The following is an 18,802-nucleotide window of genomic DNA, read 5'->3' on the forward strand; positions in this document are numbered from 1 at the left end:
GGTTTTTTCGAGACAGGGTTTCTCTGTGTAGCCCTGGCTGTCCTGGAACTCACTCTGTAGACCAGGCTGGCCTTGAACTCAGAAATTCGCCTGCCTCTGCCTCCCGAGTGCTGGGATTAAAGGCATGCACCACCACGCCCGGCACCACTGAGCCATCTTACCAGCCCCATCTCGCTTCAATTTTAAGACAGGGTTCTGTGTGTAGCTGTGGCTATCATGGAACTCGCTCTCAACCTCACAGAGATCCCCCTGCCTCTGCCTCCCAAGTGCTGGGATTAAAGGCTTGTGCCACCACCACTGCCCATCTGTTTGTTCACAGACTACAGTCTGAGAACAGATGACAAAAGCTAGCTCTTTCAACATTGTCTCAATTGGGAAGATCACTGGTGCAAGGAGCATTGCATGCTCTTCTTCCAGGCAGACATGCAAAGATGACAACAGTTTTGTAGGTGGGCGCTTCTTTCAATGTTTAGTGGAGATGATCCTTTATATAAACAAAATCATGCATTGCACTGTATTTTGATCAATGGCACAGCAAACATACAATGACCGTCGCAGGCTATCATGACTAAACAGCTCCGTCATCTAGTGTTTTTGTGAATGGATCTATAAGTATTCACCATTGCATATTTTCATTTACCTATCCACACCACCAGGCATAACACCAGCCAGGTAAGTTAGTTAGAATACTTCAGCTTCTTTACATGTGTGCTCTGACCTCCAGTTACCAGAGAATTCTCTAAGCATCTTACACTTAATCTCTCAGAATGTCTTCTCTTGATTTTTTTTTTAATTCTGTTGTCTACTTGTACATGATACCCCAGTAGCGAGGTGAATCCAGTAGAACTCTGAGACGTTTAACAGGATCTTCTGAATGTCTTCCTGCACACAGAGGATCAACATAAACAACAACCTTGGGGTGAGGAGGAGATGAAATGACTCTGAGAATAAAGCACTTGCCATGGATATATGAGCCAGAGTTCAGCTGCCCAGCAAAAAAAAATTCCCAGTTTGATAGGAGGAGACTGGATACCTAAGGCAAGCTAGCTAGCAAGATGGGCTGAATTAGCAACGTGGGTACAGTGAAAGACCCTTCCTCAATAAAGTGGAAAGCAACTGAGGAAGATATCTGATGCCAACCTCTGGCCTCTACATGAACATGCACACACGACTACCTGCACATACATGAGTACCTGCATGTGAACATACACCCATCCTCTATGCATACACATGTGAAAGACAAAAAGAATAGGCCTTTAATTTCTGAGTACTGGGGCATGGCATAAAGTAAGCTTTCAGTCATTTGTCCATTCTTTGTACAAGCTATCTTACCCTGGATGCTAAAGACAGGAACACCACTGACTGGCATTGGAAGGTAGAGAGAGATGGTGGACCATACCCTCATGACCTGGAGCATCTCCCCTGACCCCCTTCCTCCCCACTAGGGCCCACCACCCTAATGCCTAAATTAGAATTTTCGTTTTCAGAAGTTGAAGCAATCTGGAGTATATTTTGGCCCAAACCTAGTCTTCGAGGAGTACCATGCCTAGTTCTTGTACGTCAGTCCCCGAAGCAGACCCACTCCCCGGGCTTGTCTCCAGTGCAAACCAAGGCTTCAGCTTTCTTTCTTTTATGTTTGTTTGTTTTTTTGTTTTGAGACAGGGTTTCTCTGTGTAGCCCTGGCTGTCCTGGAACTCACTTTGTAGACCAGGCTGGCCTCAAACTCAGAAATCCACCTGCCTCTGCCTCCCGAGTGCTGGGATTAAAGGTGTGTGCCACCACGTCCAGCTGGCTTCAGCTTTCTTTATGGAAGGAGGGTATAGCACGTACTTCTGTAGCTGCATTAAACCCTTCCATTGGTGACAATGGCCTCAATTTGGTTTCCTCAGGAATTTGTGGCACCATCTCACTTTCTGTATCCTTTCCTGATCCATCTTGTTAGTTTGCTGACACTTCCTTGATGCACTCTGGCTTGTACTATGCCTTCCTAAGCCACCACACTCCCACTCCCACACTCCCACACTACCACACCCCCAACATCCTCCCCACTGCTCCACTCTCAGGAAGGCTTCCCAGCACCAGTTAGATGGAGGCTGAGCAGACTCCATATTCTCTAAAACTGCTTAGATGCAAGCATTTTCTCTCTCACCAGTCCACCATCAATTTATGAATCCGAACTTTGAGCCACTAAGTAAACCAACCACAGCTGGCTAAAAGTTCCTTGTCCAAGTTGTTAATATTCGTGGAAGAAATATTTTGAATGCAAAAGTTGTCGGGTGAAAAGAAAATTTGGAAAAAGGAAAAAGTTCAGCTTGGGAGTTTGAAATTAAAAGGCAGGAAAAGCTGTTTGTAATGCGCTGTCCCCTTGCGATGGATCATCTCATCGGTCTCTCTAATGTTGGGATAGCTGTATCTACTGGTGCCCTTCTCCGTAAGCAGTACTGGATGGATGGATACAGCATTTATCTACTATCATGGTCTTTTTTTTTTCTTTCACTTCATTTACTTTCAACTAACATGCCTGTATCATAAGAATTTGATAAATTACAGGCTTTACAGGGTTAATGATTTATTCAGTTACATTCCTGGTCTAATAAAATTAATAAGATCCCAGAGAGAGCAAATATTCTTTTTTTAAAAAAACTGTACAAAACAGAGCCCTACCCAATTTCCTCTGTTCTAAGTATCTTGCATGGATACAGCACAGCAGATTTGTTGCAGTTGATGAAACAATATTGATACAATGTTATTAACGGAAGTCTGCAGTTCACATTATGTAGTTCTACAAGCGTTGACAAATCCATAGTGCCATACATATGCCTACCATTACAACATTACTGAAGAGATTCTCCACTATAGCATGTAGTTCCTACTACCCAGCTTTAAGCTCCAGGTGAACCATGCTACCAGCCCTACCCAGGTTCCCTCAGATCCTAGGATGAAAGACACATATACAAACACATAAGCATATCTTTGATATGCTTTAGCTCAATGGCCCGGCTCTTCTAAGCCTTCCTCAGCCATTGAACCCTTCTTTTCACTCCCAGCTCAGCACCCTAAATCTGCCCTCAGCTTAATTATGTTCCTAATATCCTACCTGCTACCCCAAGCCCAGTTGGGGAAGCAGTCGATGGCCACTCCGCCCAAGATCTCACATGGCTCATGGCTCTTTCTTCCTCCCAAACATGGTGAATTCTCTTTCCTCCCCTGTGTCTGCTAGCCTGCCTGGGGGAAAACTCGAAGTCCTGCCTATTCCACCCAGTTCATTGGTTGCTAGCATCTTTATTGATCGATCAAGAACCAGTTGGGGACGCCAGGCGTGGTGGCGCACGCCTTTGATCCCAGCACTCAGGAGGCAGAGGCAGGCGGATTTCTGAGTTTGAGGCCAGCCTGGTCTACAAAGTGAGTTCCAAGACAGCCAGGGCTATTCAGAGAAACCCTGTCTCAAAAAACAACAACAAAAAACAAAACAAAACAAAAAACAGTTGGGGAACAGGACCTTCAGTGTTCGCATACAGAGTCTAATTAAAATATCAGGAGCACCTCCTACACACTACCTTTAAGATCCCCTGTTTATGCTCTACACAATTTCCTCTCCTCTCTAATTCAAACCCTAAGTAACCATTGATCTTCATAGTTTTGTCTTTTCCAGAAAGCTGGAATCTTTTATAGCAGGTAGCACTTTCAGACTGCCTGATTTGCTGGGAAAGGTACATTTAGGCTTCCGCCATGTCTGTTCATGGCTTGATAATTTTCTTTATTGTTGAATAGTGCTTTGTCATATCAACATACCGTGCTTTCTTTACCTATTTACCTCGAGAGATGTCTTGGTTGCTTCTATTTTGGGGCAAGAGTGAATAAAGCTGCTGTACATATGTGTACATGATGTAACTCATTTAAGTAAGAGTTATGTGATAGCCATGCCCGTGGCAAGTCCACATTTACCTTGGCTGAAACTCTAAGTTGACTTTAACTAATGGGCATTCTGCCAACAATGAACGATGTGCACTGATGTTCAGGTCGGCCTTGCAGTCTCACTGTATTTAATATTATCATCTCTTCCTATCTGAGCCATTTGATAGTCGGGTAAGAGTCTCTTAGCTCCCTGGAGGTAGAACAAATGAATGTTTTTGGGTATGTTTATTTGCCAACTGTATGTTTTCTTTGATAACATGTCTGTGCAGATCCTTTGCCCATTTTAAAACTTAGTTAATGTCTTCTTTTACTATTGAGCCATTAGAGGATTTTATTCGCGTGTAAAGTTTATTATTTTTAAAGTTAGATCTGCGAGAGGTTTGCGTCTCCTCTGACGTGTACATACTCTGTGTGATCAAATTCATCCCCTTCCCCATGCTTTCCTCAATCCCTTCCCCTTCGCTACCCACCCGGTTTTGTGTTCTTTTATTCTTTTAGCCCTTTAAGATCAATCTGTGCTGCCCAAACCATCTTGGATGTGGCCTTCCTCCGGAGTCAACATATCAGGGGTTACACTCTCAGAAAACTGTCTCCCCTGTCTCCAGCAGCTAAGGATTGCCATTTGCTCTGTGGCTGGAATGAGCTGCTATATGGTCTGGTCTTGGCTTGCACAGGTTTTGTAAATGCTGTCGAAACTGCTGTGAATTCATATCTGCAGCTGCCCTGGTGTGCCCATATGATAATTTTCCTTGTAGTCTCCCACTGCCTCTGGCCCTTATGTTCTTTCTGACCCTTCATTGGAAATGATTCCTGGGCCTCCCGGGTGGAGGTATGATCTATTATTTGTTGCACTTTGTCCAGTTGTGGTTGCTGTGTTAATCACCACCTACTACAAATAGAAACTCTCAGATGAGGGTTGAGAGACGGTGGGAGATGGTAGGTGTGTGGGGAAAAGGATACAGAAAGGCAGAAGACACCGGGTGTGGTTACTAGGCAGGTCCGAGGGGTCTTTCTTCTACATCCCAGTCCTTTATCAGAAACATGATTTGCAAATACTGCCTTCGGTTTTATAGGTTGCTCCCCCCCCTTTCTCAAATTAATCTTCTTGATGGTATCATTTTTCATTGTCTGTTCACTTGCATTTTCATCGTTTGCAGCTGGAATGTACACGGCAGAAGCAAAGCTAGCAAGAGAAAGAAAGGGCAGTAGAGAAACAGAAGTAAAGTTAACTGTGGGCAGCACTCAAGCAAAGACAAGAGGGGAGGCAGCAGAGCAGAGGATATGAGCTGGGGATGTTGGTGGTGCTCAGGGAGCACTAACCCACTGTTCCTAGAGAGCATGCTGCAAAAGTCTCTCGGAGGTGGCTTTTCACTTCCAAACCTGCTGCTGCGGACTTGAGAAGAGGTCCTTCTCTCTTTGGTCCTTGGTAGCATGCAAGCTGGAATCACCCTCTTTCCTCTCTGAGAAATGACGCAATTGTGGAAAGACTTTTGAGGTTATTTTATAAGATATACCAGTGTTCTGTGCTTCTTAAAGGCAGGGATCTGTCTTAAGACAAAGCCTGGCACACAGACTCCAGATAAAGTGTTCCTTGAAAGAGCGATAGAAGTGGTCAATTGCTGTGGTTGGCTTTTAACAGTGGCACATGTTTGAATTCAAGGAATAGCAGACAAGCCAGGAGACAAAAAGTTGGCTTAGTTGGAAACAAGATTAGCAACTATATAAATTCTAACCCTCACCACATATACGAGCTGATAGCTCCCAAGATAAAGATGTGGTACCCGGGAAGCAAGCATGCAAGCCTCGGCCGCAAAGCAGCAGAGTTCTTAAGGGGTGGAGGAAGAGGAGGAGAGAGGCAAGCAGAGGGAGGCGGAGCCTCCTTGCAGTCTTCGGCCTGTAGAGGTTTGGAAACCTCTCCTCCTCCCGCGGCTGCCTCCACCTGGCTCCTCCCCGTGTTCGCCAAGCTCCCCTCCCCCTTTCCCCAAGGACAATCTGCAAGAAAGCAGCGGCGGAGGAGAGCTAAAAACTACAAGGCAAGAGGGAGGCCTTGGGTGGAGAGCGAGGGGCGAAGCCAAGAGTGAGGTGGGAGCGAACGTGCGGGGAGCAGGCGGTGGGGAGGACGGAAAGGAACAGAGGGCCAGACGTGACAAGGCATCCGAAATCGCAGGCGAGAGGGGGATGGGTGCTGGGCACTCGTGAAGAAGCGGAGCCCCTCGGTTAACCGCCCGGCACTTGCACGCCCAGGTCCCAGAGGCATGGCCGGGGGTGCTCGGCTGCGTTGCACTTGGTTGCCTGACCCCTCCCCTGGCACATATCCAGTTCAAATTGGTGCACCTATGATGCTTCCAGGCTGTGTTCCTGCTCCCTGCGAGCTCACACACACACACACACACACACACACACACGATTCTGTATATATTTTTAGCATCAGTAACTATGTCACATGCGTGTCACCGCGAGTCCATGAAGTATGCGGGCATACGAACTGCATGTATTTTTGTGCCCTGTGCCTCTTGACATATAGACTCAGGAAAATGTGAGCCGCTGTTTACAGGCCAGCTAACCTTGGTAGAGTGAACTCTCTCTCCCACTGAAACTGTGATGTGGAGACTTTTGGGGGCTTCTACAGGTGATGAACCAATCTGGTGATGAACTCCAGGAATAAAAGAAAAAAACCTCAGGGAAAAAGAGCAGACAGTTAGATGTCTGTTCTTCTTTTCCAAAATTTTGGGTCTCCTTTGGGTTTTCCAATTACGTAGTCTTTCTCACGACCAGCAGAAATCAAGACGTTAGCATTCCAGGTTTATGTATGTTCATGTTGCTTTCCCGGTTTGTCACTTTCTAAGTCCAACATGTGCCTGAGTGTTTTGTTTTGCTTTTTTATTTAAAATTAGCATATGAGCTATTAGGTATCTTTGTGACATTTTAGAACAAAATGTGTTTTAGTAGATCCTCCTTTTCCCTTATCTCCCCCACCACCCTGCGACACCTGACTTCACTGTGTACCCCTTGGTTCTCTTCTCCTTTCATGTCCCCTCCCCCATCCTTCATCACCTATTCTTGTCTCTCTTTGTCTCCTCTTTAATTTGTAAGGTTTTACCCATACTTGTTCGTGGATATACAGGTCTACTTTACGGGGTAGGAGCTTCATATGAGAGATGGAGAAAATGTCTTTTGTCTTTCTGAGTTTGGGTCACTTAATACTACTACGCTTTGTAGATCCATCCATTTTTCTAAAAAAGTAATAATTTAGGCTTTTTTCTTTACAGCTGAGTAAAATTCCATTCCATACATGTTTCACATTTCCATTACCCATTAATCTGTTTATGGCCATCCAGACTTATTCCACCTCCCTCCCTCCCTCCCTTTTTCCCTCCCTAACCTGTGATGTATCCAACCTAGTTGAAATGCTGTTCAACTGTTGTATGTTCCCAGACTTGAGTGTGCTTTTAGCAGTAGACTATCCCAATCCCAAGCCTGTTCTTCATGCATTTATGGTGCATCGGGTCATTGATGCTTTTCAGCAAGTGTCACTGAGCTTCCTGTGTGCACAGAGTGCAATGCATAGGCTCTGAAACTGGGCTTGTTTTCTTTTTTCTTTTTCTTGGCTATAAGTTTTGTCTGAATGTATGTTTGTGCACCGCATGTATGCCTCATGCTTGTGGATGCTAGAAGAGGGTGTCCAGTGCGGATGAGTAACAGACAGTTGTGAGCTGCCATGCGGGTGCTGGGAATTGAACCCAGGCCTTCTGGAAGAGAAAGCAGCCACTGCTGAGCCATTTCTCTAGCACTGGAAGTAGATTTAAAACTAATCGGCCCCAGAGGAATTTTCAGTCCACGTAGAGGAAGTGCCCTTACCAGTAGTGCAGTCCAGCGGTCAGGAGACTTTACTGAGAGGACACAGCGGTCAGGAGACTTTACTGAGAGGACACCGCGGTCAGGAGACTTTACTGAGAGGACACAGTATTTCAGACTTTGCACAGCGCCAGATCACGGCTCCAGTCCCTGCCCCAGTGTGAGAGCACAGAACGAGGAAAAACAGGCAGCTCGGACTCTGCCTTTGCTTTTCCGTGTTTTGCGTCTCTGAGACGGGGTTGTGATGTGTTGCCAGTTTGGGCTTGAACTCTTGAGCTCTGTCAGTTATCTTGCCTCAGACTCTGGAGTAGCTGAGACTACAGGCGAGGACCACTGTGTCCGCTATACAGGAATTTGAATTTCAATAATTTTTCATGTCATAAACTATTTTTGCAACCATTTAGGACCCTATATAGTTTGCTACCATGCAAATATGTGAGAAAGGCTGAATCTGTCCTATAGACTATAGTTTGCTGGCCCTTGATCCAACCCAGCCCTCCTAATAGTGTATAAAAAGCAATTAAAGTGTCACTAAAATTGTATATAAATGCTAAATGAACAATTACTTCCAAACAATATGTGACTTGCAGGAGATTAAAAAAGAAGGCTTCTTGGCCTTTTGATAGCTAGTAAAGAGTTAGTAGGTTATTGAGGGTGTGGGGGTGTGGCTTGAAATGGAGTGAGGTATGTATGTATGCATGCATGTATGAATGCATGTATGTATATGTATGCATGTATGTATGGTTGGTTGGATGGATGGATGGATGGATGGACAGGGAAATTGGTGGGTTAGCCTGGGCAAAGGATACAGTGTGTGTAGGCACCAAAGTGGTCCTGAGGAAAGAAACGTCAAAGGGTGAGAGCGTGGAGGCAGTGGCCTGGGACTCATACCTAATCAGGAACTCTGGACTTGGCCTGTCAATGCTGATTTTGTAGTGTGTTTGTCTCTAATTGTGTTTCTGTTTTCATGTTTGTCTTACCATATGTATTTTAGGGCATCTATGGGTTTGTATGTTTATGTGACTTAGTCTCTATAAGCAGCCACCCCGATTTTTCCAGGTGCTGGTCAGAAGTGATGTTACCTTAAAACACCACTCCTCTGAATGAGTCTTCCCTCCGCCAAAGCCTCAGATAGGAAACAAAGTGAGGAAGGGCAGCACAAGCTCCCGTGGTAAAGGGAGACCAGCTCAACTGTTGCCACAGCTCAGGTAGAAGGCAGCAAGGAGAGAAAACGGGATGGGGAGGGAAGAGAAAAGGGAAGGGTGACAGGGTTTAGTGACGGGCAGCTTCCACTCTGAGTGGCAGGTGACACATTTTAAAAGTAACAGGCTTTAACCTGGGTAACGGAGTGATGAAGCCTGTTGGCTTTTTATGGATATGTATGTATGTACGTATGTACCCTATAAACAGTATATAAATGTCTCCTCATAACACCAGTGTGTGTGTGTGTGTGTGTGTGTGTGTGTGTGTGTGTGTGTGTGTGTGTGTGTGCGTGTGTGTGCGAGTGTGTATGGGCAGAACTGTAGGAAGACCCTAGCCATGCCTGAGATTTGTCTGCCTCTAACAGACCTTTATAGCCTCCAGCCACAGTTTCTGCTCCTGTCACCAAGCCTGGCTCACTCAGCTCTCCTCTGAGCCAGGAGCCAGCCTGTGTTTGACCCTTTGCTTCCACATTGCTTGTTCTCTGTCAGTACCTCAGACCTCACCTGATTTATGCCCTCTGCAATGCCTCCCCACTTCATGAAAAGGGAGCACCCCAAAACGCACTCCGATCTGCTCCCAGCTTTCAAATTTCTCTCAGGTCAAGTGCCCTTTCCTCTCGACCTCAGCCTGTTCTGAAGACAGGTTCCAGAAGGGGGCGGGAGGGGACAGGGCAGGATAAGCCAGGACTTACGCACTCTTGGTTGGATGGCTCTGACCTGTTAGCTTGTCTGAGAGGGTGTGACACTCTTTTGGAAGACTTCCAAAGGTCTGTGGCTGCACAGCCCAGCATTAGTGGGTGGCTCGAGCCAGTCTAAGACAGACATTTCTTGAGCAAGTGGCACCTTGATCCAGTGCATCTTAACCGACCATTGTCTTGAATTCTAGAGTGGATCATGACCCATGAAGAGCATCATGCAGCCAAAACCCTGGGGATCGGCAAGGCCATTGCCGTGTTGACCTCTGGTGGAGATGCCCAAGGTAAGCATGGTTGCTGTGACCCTTGAGTTTCTCGACTCTTAAGTCTGTAGGCTGAAGCTATTCTTATGTAGGCTCACACTGAATTCTGAGTTTTCTAATTTCTGACATGAACCTCTAAGCAGATTTAGGTATTGCTTGCTCTGCTACTGTTGACCCAAACTTTCCTAGTACTCCTTCCTATCCGAGCTTCTCTGGAAGTTAGTGCTGTTGGTCCCTGAGCAGCACTGCTGAGGAGCTGAGATAACTGTTGAGAGCAGTCTGTGGATACATTCAAGCACTCAGGCAAAGACAGCATCAGTGAATTACTACAGCCCCAGCAGGGCTGCTGGGGCAGGAACCACAGAGCCTTTCTCTGCATAGAGTCTAAGAAGCCATAAGCATACAGTATGTGGGGGAAAACTAAGTGGGAGGGAAGAATGGATGACTCAGGAACAAAAAATCCCCACTTTCGTGTTTTTATGTGCTCAAGCTGACAGTATGTATGCTGTAGAGGAGAATCTGCAGGGTTGTCAGGCCACGGGGACAATGACAGGAAAAGAAATGGCAGGCTTCAGGTGCTTCTGACCTGAGGCTTTCCAGACCTCACAGTAAGCACTCAGATTATACAGAGCCCTGCTGCGAAGAAGCTGACCTCTCACCTGAGAGAGATCCCACCTGTCACCAGGGTTCTTACTCAGGCACAGGAACAGAAGTCAGCCAGTGTGCATTAGCCATGGTGGGTATGCTTAGGCAGCAAAACTGTTAACTCCTGGTGAGAGTAACCGAGAAATACGTCACAAGAAAAAACTTTAAAAAACCTGATCACGTTAATCAAGTACAGTGCTTCAGGAGTGGTTGGCCATAGTACACACTCAGTAAGTGGATTGCTAATAAGTAAAATTAATTACCAAGCACCTACATGATCAAACAGAATGACAGGTGCTAAGGGTATATCAATGAAAAGGACAGTATTTGTTCTCCTGGTAGTTCTGTGTGTGTGTGTGTGTGTGTGTGTGTGTGTGTGTAAATAGAAGTCAACATTGGATGTCTTCATCTTCAGTCTCTCTCCTGTTTGTTTTGTTTGTTTTTGAAACAGCATCTCTCACTGAAGCTGGAGCTCACTGATTACACAAACATCCCACATGGCTAGTCCCCCCGCACCCCCTCCCCTCCGCGGGCCAGCTCCGGGGATCACCTGTCTACACACGTCCAGCACTAGGTCTACAGATGCATGCTGCAATGCCTTGATTTACATGGATGATGGAATCTGAGCTCTTGACTAAGTTATTTCCCCAAACCCTACACCTGTTAGCATATTTTAAAGCCAGATCTTAAGTTATTAACATATTTATTGATTATAATTATGATGTATATAACAATTATGTGATCAGAATTAATCGTGAAGAAACTGAGGGAGGCTGGCATGGCACAGTGGCCTGAGTGATCAGAGTAGAGGTGCTGCTAATCCAGCTTCTACTGCTTCTTTATAGGGTGAATTCCATGCCAGTACTGTGATCCTCAACAGACACTCTTTAGTGGTGACCCAGTATCCTGTGCACTTAGATTAGGAAAAGAGAGAGTCTGAAAAGGAGCTTATGCAACCGTATGAAAAGAATGAAAGACAGCCTTCTCTGGAGAGATGAAGGGGGAAGACAGGCTTGAAAGAAAGGGAGGGAGAGAGAGGAGAAGAGAAGTGGGGGAGGGGAGACAGGGAAAGAGAGCCACAGCTGCTGATAGCATAAGTGTCACCTGTGAGCCCATATAACATGATAGGTGCATGTCAGCAGGATCCACAGATGATGAAATTCTAAGGAGACAAAGAGCCAGAGCGGATGTCTGCAGTGCTGCTGGGAGAACTCAGGGGAAGGAGAAGTCCCAGGACAGACGTGGCTTTCCCAGGGGCAGCACTGGGCCTCCCACAAGAAAGCACTGGCACTGTACAGGGGGCCGCAGGCATCACAGTAGAGCAAGACCGAACTCCATAAACTCCACAGGAAGGAGCCATAGCTCTCCTTCCCTGAGCTCAGCAAAACCACTGTCTTGAAGTAGAAATTGGGATTAGATGTCCTTAGCTAAAAAGTCTAGACTTCAGGAATGTTGGGCTACGTGGAATAAACACTCCTTTTCTCATGCAGAAAGGACCCAGCCCCACTAATCCATGCCTCTGGAGCCTCCTGACACTGGCATTTCCTGCCTTGGAAAAGACCTCAGCCACCTGCTCTAGCCCTCTGTCTCCAGGCCACAGCTCCAACTGTGCGCATATCCTATTTTTAAAGGAGTACAGGCCAGGATTCTGTTACCTCTCTGGATGGTTGTCCTAGGGTTTATAATTTTTAGCATACATCCATTAGAAAGTACGATTCACATATGACAAACATTTGCCATAATTTTGAACATTTCCAAGGCCTAGGAAGAAACTTTTCAGTACTGACTTCCAAAAACCTTGTGATCCGGTTGGAGATGTAGCTCAGTTGGTGGAGTGTCTGAAACATGTCCGGGGTGTGGTGGTATGCACCCGGAATCCCAGTTGGGAGGTAGAGGCAAGAGGATCAGAAATGCAAGGTCATCCTCACTAGAGCAGGTTTTGATTAGCTTCTGCCTTCTGCCTAGTCCTGGGAAGATACCCATGGCCCTGCTCTTCTCCCCAAGGCTCTGGCCCAGAGGGAAGCTGCCATTGGCTGCTTCATGCGGGGGCTTAGGGCATTCTTCAGAGCCCCTTTTGGTTGTCCCCAGAATATCTCTTGTGTGCTCCCTGTAACCTTATCCTTCATCTTGCTTCTAATAAGTCATGCAGCTGCTCATAGAGGGTTATTTAGGGAAACATGGAACAGCCAAGAAAAGTCTAGCCAGGGCTGGGTTAGGGCCAGACTGGGCTGAAGAGTGAGGTTGGGTAGGAGGGACTTCTGGGGACTCCAGGTTTAAACTCTCCTTCCCAGTCTGATGTTTTTAGGCATCTCGGGTTAGAGCACAGGAGAGCAAAGGGGACCCTAAAACCATCAGAAAGCACTGTCAATTTAGAGGCTGGCTAGGTGGCCCGTGGACATTGGCAGGGTCGCGGTTGGGAAGCAGGAGGAGGTAATGAGAGAACTGATTTCCCTTATCGGCAATGGCTTGGCTAGTCCCTGCCTACCAAGAACTGTTGCTTTCCAGGGGCGACCGTTCAGCTCACAACTGCTCCCCTCCCACCTCTACTCAGCTTGGGGGTCAGAAAGAAGTGCTCCACCCTGTACATTTCGGACCACACGTCTTTATTCCTGAGATCACCTGTGAGTCCAGAGCTGCAGATTCAGTACGGCGTCCCAGTGGCTGCAGGGGCTGGAACACCAGCCTCAGTCTCACACTGCAGTGGTTGTATTGAGCTGGCTTTATCCATCTTCCTGAAGCACCGAGGGCTCCGACCTGACTCCCATGTTCCTTCACACACACCGGATGTCCTCACACCTCTCAGAAGCGTCTCCCAGGGCAGATAGTTGTTGTTCTGAATCATTCCAACACTGTATATGAACTTAGACTTTAGATGTCACGGGACTTTGTCTCAGTGACTTCATGAGTAAACGTGGGCACACAAGTGCCTCTGTTGACCAGCCCGAAGTTCCTGTCTTACCTGAGATTTGTTCATAGATGCATCTAGAACTGTTCCTGCTTTTGGAAATGGTTCTTTTGGCTCCCACTCTGTCGCTAAGCCTCGTTTCTTCTTGTTTCTCTCGCTACTGTTTATTAGCAACCATGACCACTCTCATGGTTCAGTTCCTTGTCCTTGTCATGTATGTTTTCTCTTCCAAGCTGCTGTGGATGTGGCACAAGAACTTTAATTTCAACACATCCTAATGTGAACACAGCATCCCCCCCCCCCCCACACGCCCCGTCTCTCTTCCCACACCAAAGCACTGCTTGGCACTTCAGCTCACCATCTGCCTCAGTCCCCATTCACACAGCTTTCCTCACAGTGTGAAGTATAACCACCTCACCCACTGGATCCAAGTCCCCTTCTTTGTTCTCTGAGTGTCTTCTGTCCATATCTCTTTGCCCCACATGTCCCTGTCCCTTGAGGCCTCCTCATGTCTTATCTAGGGTGTCAGAGGCCTTCTAATCCCAGTGACCCCTCTACTCAGCTACCTGTCACCCTGCTGCCAGAGCCCTTCTGATATTCAATGCAAATCTTATCATGTCCCCCAACCCTCAGAATTCTTAGAGATTCTTGATTATATGAGAGGAGTCACAAACCCCTTTAAGATTCATGAGCACTATGGAACTTCTCCCAAAGGAACTGTTATGACCATGTAATTTTCATAGAGTTTTATGGGGTTTATGGATTTGCTGAAACTGAGCACGCAGTCTGAAGACCTACAGAATAGAAGTCAGCCTTCTTCATATCCATATGGGCACCTTCCGCCTGTGGCATTCTCTCATCACTTTCTGTTCTGACTTACTCTTTATAATACTAAATTACCTGAAGTTATTTCCTGGCGCTCCCCTTTCTGCAGTTTTTCCTGCCCAGAACAGTCTTCCTCAATTGCCTACCTGACAAACAGAACAGGGAATTGTGCTGTAGGTTTCAGGACAAATGCTGCAGTTTTGGGCCGCTCCTGGTCATGCTGGGCTTTTGCATACCTCTCCCTTGGGCATCCTTTCACTACACTGTAATATTTTAGGTCTTGACACACCAGTTCCCGGTGATACTGTCCACTGTTGAATTCTCAGCGCTCAGCACCATGTAGGGACATGATGGGCGTTCTGTTCATCTTTGCTCATGGCCGAATGGACCTGCAATCTGATTTGGAGCCAATGACTACATCATAGACACGCACTTGCTGCAAGAGAGGAGAGCGGAGGAGAGGAAGAGAAGGAAAGGGAACCTATTCTTACTCTGTTCCAAGTAGCTCTGGGTTGTTCATTGGTTTGTGCTGCACGGTTCCCAAGCCTGCGGCTTCCCCTGCGTCACTGGTGTATGATCTTCTACCACGCAGAATTTAAGAACCACATAATACACCCTAGGTTGAAACAAAAATATCTGAGCGAGGGCATCAATGGCACTTATAGAAGCTGATTTATTTTGTCTCTGAGATGCGTGAGCATCACTGTGAACCTTGGTGATGTAACAAGGTGGGATGGTGGGGAATACATGCCTCTCAGATTCTCTCCTCACACTTGTTACAGCATTTCCTGGCACCAAGGGAGCTAGAGAATCACAACCGTAGGGCACACATAGGGATGTAGATAATTTATACCATGGCTCTGTGTGTGTGTCTGTGTGTGTTTTTCCCCCTGAAAGAATCCACCATCCAGTAACAAACATATTCAAAACAAACTGTATTCTATTGGATTACTTAGCCTAGAAAAATCATGTTTCCCCACAAACATCCTCCTCAAGCCTCCTCAGGCACAGAAAGCAAGGGAAGCCCAGTAAAGCCAGTGAATAGTGGGTGTGAATGGCAGCCTGGAGTGCTGAGGTGGGCATGAGGGGCCTTGGATTCAGAGCTGAACTTGGTAAGGTTATTGGCCTCATGACCTTGACCCCTTGACCGAAACTGGGGAAGCAGAAGACTTGAGCGAGAAGAGGGTTGTAGATTCAGAGCAAATTCGAGCCAAGGACTAACTCCAGGCTTTAGCCCAACGTGACTGCTATGGGTCCCAGGGCTGCCCCTGTTCTAAGTGACCACTCCCTATCTTTCTTCTCCCTCTTTGCAGGTATGAATGCGGCCGTTAGGGCTGTGGTCCGAGTTGGTATCTTCACGGGTGCCCGCGTCTTCTTTGTCCATGAGGTTAGTCCTCTCCTTGGCTCTCCGCCTCTCTCTTCTCCCACCTTCTTTTCTTCCCCCAATGCATTGCTGTGGTTTCTTTCCCTTGGTTCTCTGTCTCACTGAGTCACCCCTTCCCACGGTGACATCAACAAGAATACTGGGACCCAGCTTTCTGCAAACTCGGTCCTCACAGTGACTGTTGAGAAGAGGGGATACACACAGAAAGAGCTGAAATGGCAGGTCTTTCCTGGGAGTGTAGTGTGACTCAGGGCTGAGCCCAGGCAGGCAGTCTCACAGTGTCTGAAGTTTCCCGGCTTTCTGAGGTCCCAGCTCCTCCTTGGTTCCCTTTCCCCAGTTCCTCTCATGCTTTGCCCACACTTTTTTTCTCTGTACAGTCTGTTTGCCCCTCTGTCAAGTTTGGTAGTTTTATAATAAGTCCTGTTGGTTATCAAAACTAGCTGTCTTCTTAGTCTCCTGGGAATCATCTCAGAGATGAGAAAAAGGGGGGAGGAGGGAGAAAGAAACAGCCAGACACGATGGCCAATGTTTTTAATCCAGGTACTCTGGAGGCAGATGCAGGCAGGTCTCTGAGCTGGAGGTCAGCCTAGTCTACATACTCTACCGATTGAGGTCTAGGCCAGCGAGAGTTACTCAGATCCTGCCTCAAAAGAAAAAGTAGCTGGGCAGTGGTGGCGCACGCCTTTAATTCCAGAACTTGGGAGGCAGAGGCAGAGGCAGGTGTATTTCTGAGTTCAAGGCCAGCCTGTTCTACAGAGTGAGTTCCAGGACAGCCAGGGGCTATACAGAGAAACCCTGTCTAAAAAAAAAAAAAAAGAAAGAAAGAAAGAAACAAAGAAAAGAGAAAAGAGTGAGAGAAACTGGAACATTAAAAAAGTTGACACGTCCTTTCTTGGACTGCTTTAATAAGTTAATTAATCCAGCAATGCATCAGGGGTCACTCTTGGGAGGATGTGTCTTGATGCTCTTCCTAAGGAAGTCTTAGTCATGGCATCTATAATGGAGGTTTAATGAATACCCTGCTCCCCCAGGGTTACCAAGGCCTGGTGGACGGTGGTGAGCACATCAGGGAGGCCACGTGGGAGAGCGTGTCTATGATGCTTCAGCTGGTATGTTCCGGAGAACTCGTGCTCTATGTTTGGACTGTCCTTGCCTCAGCCCGCTCTGGCATCCCACATTCCCTGCCATGCGGGTTCGGTTCGGTGGGAAGGGTTTCAGTGACAGAAGAAGGGCTTACATTTGCCCTTTACTCTTTGCATTTGAAAACATCATCCTGGCTCCCTGCAGTGGTGAAGGGGGTGGGAAGGTGTTCTGAAATGGCTTGCCCTTTATCGAAAGGTCATAGCTAGCTGGCCCATCATAAGCAAGTCCTACTCTGGGGTCATGGGGGAAGTCTGGCCCTGAAAATAACCTTAGAGGATTGAAGCCAGAAGCAGACTTAAACTCAATCCTCATGTGATAGAGATGTGACAGCCTGAAAGCAGACTATTTAAGGGAGAAGGGATCGAGACAGCCTTGCAGAGTCCCAGAGAATCCCAGGGAGGTTGGGTTTTGCTATCTACAGCCCTCTACGATATATTCCATGCTGATCAAGTGTCCTTCAGAGACGTAATCCGCTCTGCTAGCTTAGAACTATAACCATTTGCTGGTCTAGTGAAAAACTTACAAATTACATTTGTATCCCATTCTTTACATAAATCCACTAATAGTTCCATGGAAGCCACTTAATATGTACTGGTCTAATGACATTTTTATATAGGAAGTACTGCCCAGTGCCAAGTGGCCTGAGAATAAACAAGCATTCTCTCTAATTCCCTAGAGTCATGAATGCCCAGGAGCACCTATTGTTTATGAAAACTCTTAAACCTACTTAACCTCTCAGAGTGTCTGTACGTTCCCAGGAAGTCAAGACTTCCCACACACCTGAACATTGTGGCTCCTGCCACTAACACCATACATGCCAAGGAACGAGGGGTCATCTTAGGTAGAATCTTAGTGTGCTGGTGAGGAAGACCAAGCACACTGGGGTTGAATCCCCTGAAATAGTTTGGGTACGATACAGCAGTGCCAGGCACTAAGGAAAGTTGAAAGTAAAGTCAGCATGAAGGTGGAGGTAATTCTAGAAGTGAGACTAATGTGTATGCACATTCCTCTGAAAACAATCACTTTGATGATTAAATCTCCAATGAGCTACATCTCAGTAGGCCCCTAGGGAGTGTGACAAATAACCAGCATCATTTTCTTTCCCTTTGTGAGGGACAATGACCTAGGGATGTCAGGGAACTTAGGGGAGTGGCATGGTTACATTGCTCTGTCACTGCACTGGAATGGGGACATCTTAGTGCCTTGAGCCCAAGCGTGACTGTGCCCACCTCCTGTCTCTCCCCTAAAGGGAGGCACGGTGATCGGAAGTGCCCGATGCAAGGACTTCCGGGAGCGAGAAGGACGACTCCGAGCCGCCCACAACCTGGTGAAGCGGGGGATCACCAATCTGTGTGTCATCGGAGGCGATGGCAGCCTCACTGGGGCTGACACTTTCCGTTCAGAGTGGAGCGACTTGCTGAATGACCTCCAGAAAGATGGTGAGGCGTTTCACCGTGCGTACCGCTTAGCGTGACTGCACGCATGCGCTGTGCGCACACTCTTACCGCCCATCGGAGAAACGTGGTAATCACACACAAATAAATGAACAGTCCTTGCCCTTCTTTCTACCCCTGCTTACAGTCTCTCTCGTGATCTGCTCTGTATGTGTGTGGCTCCTCACCTGCTTGGGCTCCGCTTTGCTTCCCTTGTAGGGAAGATCACAGCCGAGGAGGCTACAAAGTCCAGCTACCTGAACATCGTGGGCCTGGTTGGCTCAATCGACAATGACTTCTGTGGCACTGATATGACTATTGGTACTGACTCTGCCCTGCACAGGATTGTGGAGATCGTAGACGCCATCACCACCACTGCTCAGAGGTAACAGCGCCTAGGAGGGAGGCAGTAGAAAAGTAGAAGCGGCCGGGGCGTGGAGGCGCACACCTTTAATCCCAGCACTCGGGAGGCAGAGGCAGGCGGATTTCTGAGTTCGAGGCCAGCCCTGGTCTACAGAGTGAGTTCCAGGACAGCCA

General features: G+C 47.2%; 1 protein-coding gene across 1 annotated transcript in view; it reads left to right on the forward strand.

Moving 5' to 3' along the window:
- Positions 1 to 5,819: 5,819 nt before the first annotated feature.
- Pfkm (phosphofructokinase, muscle) overlaps positions 5,820 to 18,802 on the forward strand; it is a 24,181-nt gene continuing 11,198 nt past the window's right edge. The window contains exons 1-6 of the mRNA XM_029547875.1: positions 5,820 to 5,948; positions 9,859 to 9,951; positions 15,619 to 15,692; positions 16,721 to 16,798; positions 18,082 to 18,271; positions 18,485 to 18,650. Coding sequence (XP_029403735.1) covers positions 9,867 to 9,951; positions 15,619 to 15,692; positions 16,721 to 16,798; positions 18,082 to 18,271; positions 18,485 to 18,650 — 593 coding nt within the window. The 5' untranslated portion in view covers positions 5,820 to 5,948; positions 9,859 to 9,866. The remainder of the gene's footprint in view (positions 5,949 to 9,858; positions 9,952 to 15,618; positions 15,693 to 16,720; positions 16,799 to 18,081; positions 18,272 to 18,484; positions 18,651 to 18,802) is intronic.

Source organism: Mus pahari, chromosome 17 (genome assembly GCF_900095145.1).
Source record: "Mus pahari chromosome 17, PAHARI_EIJ_v1.1, whole genome shotgun sequence".
Taxonomy (NCBI): Eukaryota; Metazoa; Chordata; class Mammalia; order Rodentia; family Muridae; genus Mus; species Mus pahari.